The 6,205-nt window shown below is 61.3% G+C and overlaps 1 protein-coding gene across 6 annotated transcripts in view; it reads right to left on the bottom strand.

Moving 5' to 3' along the window:
* Positions 1-6,205, bottom strand: part of TLE3 (TLE family member 3, transcriptional corepressor) — a 24,579-nt gene that overhangs the window by 1,522 nt on the left and 16,852 nt on the right. For 2 of the 6 annotated variants that reach the window (XM_077746338.1, XM_077746368.1), the window contains exons 8-14: positions 5,731-5,872; positions 4,943-5,142; positions 4,104-4,180; positions 3,235-3,484; positions 2,717-2,964; positions 1,779-1,926; positions 612-762 (exon numbers count right to left, since the gene is read on the bottom strand). In XM_077746338.1, the coding sequence (XP_077602464.1) occupies positions 612-762; positions 1,779-1,926; positions 2,717-2,964; positions 3,235-3,484; positions 4,104-4,180; positions 4,943-5,142; positions 5,731-5,872 (1,216 nt within the window). The remainder of the gene's footprint in view (positions 1-611; positions 763-1,778; positions 1,927-2,716; positions 2,965-3,234; positions 3,485-4,103; positions 4,181-4,942; positions 5,143-5,730; positions 5,873-6,205) is intronic. The other 4 variants (XM_077746363.1, XM_077746371.1, XM_077746355.1 and 1 more) reach the window with 3 other exon arrangements.

Here is a 6,205-nt window from a genome sequence, read left to right as displayed (position 1 = left end):
TCTCGGCTGGTGGGGGGTGTGTGGTGAGTGAGACCCGGAACCGACTCACACCCACGGAACCCACTCACTCACACCCAGAGAACACTGTTCTCCACAGTCAAGGGCAGAGGGGGAGCAGGTGCGACTCAGAAAGGGAGGACCCGCAGTTAACCACAGACATTATGCGTCCCCCCAAAGATTTCTTTTTAAAGCCACTATTCGGTGGAACTTTCTCGGTCTTACTGCCGGAAGGCGGCAGGAAGTACTAGAAACGGCAATGCCCTGAGACCTGGAGACCCGGCTGAGGCCGGTGGTCAGCGGACGCTCTTTCTCCGCAGGCTGCTCTGCCAGGACCCTGCCCGTAGGGGCCACTTGTGGTCCCCTGAAAAAGACCCACTGGGGTTCAGAGAGGATGAGAGGAGTCCCTGGGAGCACAGCCAGTCAGTGGGGGGAAGCAGATATCCCGGTCTGGCTCTGGCCGGGCGCTGTGAGTGCTTGGCACCCTGTGGCAGTGTCCACAGCTTCCCAGGGACAGGATGGGGGGGGGGGGGGGANCGCGCCAGGGCTCTGCCCCTCTGTAAGCTTTAGGGGACCCCTTGTCTGCGCCGGGCTCCTGGCTCCCCGGGACTCACCACAGTAGGCGAACTTGAGGGACAGCACACAGCTCTCGTGCAGGTGCAGCTGGTACTTGTCGGGCTTGGTGTGATGCAGCACCTCCACGTTGCTACTCTCCATGCCCACAGCCAGCCACTCCCCGGTGGGGCAGTAGCCCAGGGAGAAGATCTGTCGGGAGGGGGGGCAGATTAGGTTCAACTCCTCTGCCCTCAGGGCCCCAGGGGGCTCCCCAAAATGCCCTGCTCAGGGACCCCGAAGGCAGGTGCCCAGCGATAACTCCCGTCACCTGCCCACTTGCAATTTATTGGCGAGGCAAAGCCCCTCTTCCTCAGCCCTGGGGTCCCTTTTAGAGGCGAGGAAGTAGAGGCTCAGAGAGGTTGCTGACTCCACACAGTTAAGTAGCACAGCCAGCATTCCGTCTCAGAGGTGGCTCGGGCCTTTCACTTTCAAGTTAACTTGGTCTCTAGGGTTCCTGCCTTTCCTTGAGAAAAAATAAAGGGAATACACAGGGGGCACCCAGGTGGCTCAGCCTGTTGAGTGTCTGACTCTCGATTTCGGCTCAGGTCACGATCCCAGGGTTGTGGGATTGAGCCCCATGTGAGGCTCCATGCTGGGAATAGAGGTTGCTTGGGATTTTGTCTCCCCCTCTCTCTCTACCCCTCCCCTGCTCACACTCTCTCTCAAAAACTAAATAAGAATCAATAGACAAAACCTTAAAAGCAAAATAAAACATTAAAATATTAAATATATAAGGCTATGATATTAAAGTAAGTAGTACAAATAACAACGGAAAATTACGATACCTAGCATTTATAGGGGACTTTCTATGAGCCGGGCTACGGCTAAGGCTTTTAGAGGGGCCATCTTAGCTGCTCACATCAGGCCTATGAGATCGCTACTGCTCTGCTCATCCCATAAGGGAGAAAACCAAGGCCAAAGGGCTCAACAGGAGAGGAGCTGAGACCCAGATCTGAGCAGCTGGGTCAAGTGCGTCCAACTCCAAGGCCCTGGAGATTCTGTTTCATTGCTGCTTCCTCCAGGAAGCCTTCCAAGGAGGCTCAGGTGGGTCTCAGGTGCATTTGCAATGATCGCCTGCTAGGGCTCCCTTGTCCCCTGTCCTGGTCATTGGGAGCCCGGGAGAGAAGGGAGTGTGCGGCCAGGGGCGAGGGGAGGGGAGCGCACACCTGGGAGGTGAAGTCGTGCTGCTGCAGCTGGCGGCCCTCCCGCAGGTCCCAGGAGCGCACGGTGTTGTCCAGGCCTCCGGTCCACAGCTTGGTGCCATCGTGGGAGATGTCTATGCAGCTGGCCCCGTCCGTGTGGCCCTGGAACTGCCTATGGAAGCCAAGCGGGGAGAAGGGGGTGAGCCCTAAGGGACCACTGAGTGCCAAGCAGGCAGCTGTCCAAGGCGGGCAGGCCAGCTCGATCTGTGCAAAAGGGGAAACTGAGGCCCAGAAGGGGGTCCTTCGCTGAGCAGCCAGGCTGGGCTTTCTTCCACCCACCAGAGAGCTCCCCCACAGGCAGGTCTTGGGGGCCTCCCCCATCTGCCTTCTTTATCCATCCTACTCCCCCTGCCTGAGCCGTGGGGCTAAGGCCACAAATGAGCTGCGAGCTACCAGGACCAATGGACACGGTCAGGATGTACCAACAGCCGATTCTGGGGCAGGCACGCTGCCCCACGCTGTGCTCCATTTCCGCAGAAGTGCTTCACCCCGCCCGTCTCACATAGGGGAAACTGAGGCCCAGGGGTTCAGTGGCTTGTACAAGGTCGTACCGCGGGCAGGATTCACACCCGGCAGCTGCTTCCGAGGCCCCACGATAACCACCAAGTGACACCATTCGGCTTGTCTGGTCCTGAGGCCCTCCATCCTCAGTCCCCACCCTCTGCTTAGCTCTGCTGTTCTGAATCCCATGCTCCCTGACCTGCTCCAGCTCCCCTCTCCCCGGGGCCTTCTGTGGGGGCAGGCCTCTATCCTCTGGCACGTGGCTGCCCCCTCTCCGGGGCATCTGCGCCCCCTCTGCTGTGGCCACCCCACAGCCGCAGCGCCGGAGGCGAGCCCAGTTACCACGCCCCGCGCAGCCTTCCTGAGGATGAGGCCTGACTCGAGGACCCCCGCGGCCTCACCTGACCAGGGTCTGGTTGTGGAGGTCCCACACGGCAATGTTCCCGTCGCTGCAGCAGGAGAAGCAGACTTTGGCGTCAGGGCTGATGGCCAGGGCGTAGCAGGCAGGCGCCGAGGAGGTCAGCTCGGCCTTGATGCGGGGCGTAGGTGAGGCCAGGTCCCAGATGGTGAGCGTGCTGGCCTCCCCGCCCACAATGAGTGTGCGCCCATCAGGGAGCAGCTTGCAGGAGCGGATGTAGTTGTCCCTGTTCTGGACGGACAAGGGGCCGTGTTGAGCTCTGCCCACCTCCCTGCTCCGGGGACCATAGGCGTCCTATGTAGCGACACTGGGAGCCCTCGGTCGTTCACGGCCCTTCGATCTTTCATGTGTTTCTTCACGTACCCCAGAGAGCTTGGGATCATCCACACTTAGGGATGGTCAAACCAAGGCTCAGAGAGGTTAGCCAACTTGCTGAGTAGAAGGCTGAGCCGGGCTGCCCCCCCGCCCTCCTCACCCCCGCCTGCAAGCCTGGGTCCTCACCAGGCAGTCCAGCTGGGAGATGGGGCTCTTGCTGCCCGGTTGGCTGATGTCCCAGATCTTCACGCAGCCCTTGCCGCCTGTGTAGACGTGCCGCGTGGGGTTGCTTATGGTCACGGCACACACCACCTCCCCGTGGCTCAGCGTGTTGATCTGCCGGGCGTGCCGGGGGATGCCGGGGCCCGCCAGGGCGTCGTGGGGGAAGGGCACGGGCTGCATCTGCCCATCAGCGCTCACGTGAAACGAGTAGGCTCTGAAAGGGAGACGCGGCCCTTGTGTCCTCCCCAACCCTCTCTCTGTCCCCGTGAGTCCTGCCCGGGTCAGATGGCCCCCCCGCCCCGTACATGCTCCCCAGGTCTCAGGGAATCTGGTAACCCCCACACTCCCACACCTCCTTGGTTTGGCTCTGCCAGGACAGGGATTACTGAATCTCGACCTTGACTTCCGTTCCTGGTCACATACCCTGGGGCTCCAAACCAGGTCGTGGGCCCCCCCCTGTGCCTCGGAATGCCCTCTCCTACAGTTATAAAGCTCCCTGAAAGGGTCCAGCTTGCATGTTACCTCCTCCTTTAGAAGCAAGCCCGGGAACAGGGCGGGAACTAGGTTTGCCCCCCCAGGACGAATCGTGGAGTACACGTGGTCTGCCTGCAGCTGGAACCCAGAGAAGCTTCTGTGGGAGCCCAGGGGCTGATCAGGAGCACGGCCGGGTGGCCGTCTCCTGGGCTGCAACCGGGTCTCTGCGTACCTCTAGAGGGCAGACACCTTCCCAAGGGGACATCTGCCAGGGCAGGGGACGGGGGTGGTGGGTGGCGTGCTTTCCCCCCACCCCCCACCTCCCCGAGAAGCATGCAATAAGCAAAGCCAGAGCTTACGGTTTTCCACCAGGAATGGAGGCGAGGCTTGAGGGCAGGCCCGTGGCCCGCATGGGAGGGTGAGGGTCAAAGCCAACCTGTGAGGCAACATGAGGCCAGACCTTAGGGAGGGGTGCCGCCACCCATCCCCCGACCCTGGCCTCTTCCTTCAGCACTTCCGAGGCCTGCCCACACAGTGCTGCCCCTTCCAAACCCAGAAGACAGTGGAGCAGAGCAGAAAGAACCCGCTGTCTCAAAGGAAAGGCAGGCCCTGCAAGGGCCAAGTGTCTCATCCAGGACAGTGGCAGGGACAGGGTGACAGTCCAGACCCACCAGCTCTAGGCCAGTGTTCTAGGCCCTGCGCCCCGCTCTCCATGCTCCACAAGGTACAGGCCCACCTCATTCCCTCCCCTGGCGTCCAACGGGCCTGTCACGTGGATAGGAGGCCATCCAAGAGACAAACTGTCTCCTGAAAAAGAACCCCTCTCCACCGATGCCAATCTGAACCTATCCCTGATACAGCCAACAGCCTCAATTACCAAACCCAGGCAACGCGGGAGCCACTGGCCTCCCTTTGGGATTCCCATCCCCCCAGAGCCCAGAAAAAGAGGTTCTCGCCCCACTTCCCAGATGGGAAAAGATGGGACCCCTCGGAGGCTGAGCTGCGAGAGGTCACGAGAGGTCACGTGAAGACTAAGGCACAAAAAGGAGGTGGGAACCAGGTCTGCTGACCCCAGAGCGTCTGCTCCTTCCTTTTTCTAATGAACACTCTGGTCCAAAGGCGGCTGCCTGATAACCCCGCCAGCTCCCCACTCCTGGCCCAGTTCCGCCCCCCAAAAGGAGCCAAAAGGTCTACGTACAGCTCCAAAGCTCACCATTGGCGATCGGCCATAGGCGGCGGCGGCGGCGGCAGCTGCCGCGCTCATCTGGGGCGGAATGTTGTGGAGGCCGGCGTAGGCGCTGGGGCTGGTGAGCGAGCCATTCATCTCGTGGTGGCTCATCATGGCAAAGGGCGCCGCGTAGGAGCTGGTGATGGAGATGGGGGTGCGCAGGGCCGAGGCTGCAGGGAGGACGAAGTCAGCCGGGGGGGGAGACCCTGGTGGGGGGAGCAGGGGCGGAAGGCCCACCCCTCCCCTCCAGGACGGAGCTCAGGCCACCGGTCTGCCTGTCTGCCTGCCTCCCAGCCTCATAGTGATCCTTTCTTCTTTCCTGCATTTCCGGCATTTGAAAGCCGCCCGCTCTGGGCAGTCCTCTGGGACTGAAACCCACCTAACTGGGATCCTGGTCTTCCCAGTCCAAGAAGGTTCAAGTGGAGATGGGCCCACCTCTTTTTACAAGGCAGGACGCGGAGGCCCGGAGACGTTAGCTGAGTGTCTCACAGAACTAATGGCAGAGGTGGGGACGGACCACAGGTAGCCTGACCTGTCTGAAGCCGAGCCCAGTAACTCCCAGTAAGCCCTGCCATCCGTGCTGACGCACCCAGCGTCCATAACTTCCTCAGACTTGACCCTGAAGCCCCCTGGAATGCCCGCGAGAGCCCCGACTCCCACATACTCCCCGCGCTCTTGCCCATCTGCGTGGCTCCAGCCCCGTCCCCGGGGCAGACCCCTCCCCTCAAACGCGGTCGACCCAGCCCCATTGTGCCTACCCATTATACCTATCGGGTCCATGCCTGGAGGCTTGCCCGGCATCGACCGGAGCCCCGGGGTCGTGCTGGTGCCTGGGGTCGGGGCGTCGTTCCTGGGAGTAGGTGTGTTGGACTTGAGCCCAGGGGTGGACGATTTGTCATTCTGAACAGGGAAGACATGAGGATTCCTTTCTCCCAAGAGCCGGGCCCTTGGTGCTGGCCAGGGCACCCAGTGCCGGCTCCAGTTCTCAGCCTTCTGCCCAGCAGCCCTCAGTTCTTGCCCAGCCTTGTGTGGCGGGCACTTTGGTAACCGACTGCTCCCACTGTACAGATGCCGCAACCAAGGCTCAGACGCATCAACGGGTGGCACGAAGCCCGGCCAGTGCGTGGTAAGGACGGTATCTGAGCCGGGGCCAAACCCCCATCTGTGTTCTCTGTTCTCCAGCCCTCTGTCTCTCCCTTTTCCAAAACCTTTGCCCTCCGACCCCCTCGCCCC

This window comes from Crocuta crocuta, unplaced genomic scaffold (genome assembly GCF_008692635.1).
Source record: "Crocuta crocuta isolate KB4526 unplaced genomic scaffold, BGI_CrCroc_1.0 scaffold130, whole genome shotgun sequence".
In the NCBI taxonomy this organism is placed as follows: Eukaryota; Metazoa; Chordata; class Mammalia; order Carnivora; family Hyaenidae; genus Crocuta; species Crocuta crocuta.
The sequence above is the reverse complement of the archived record's forward strand: the minus strand, read 5'-3'. Positions and strand labels throughout refer to the sequence as shown.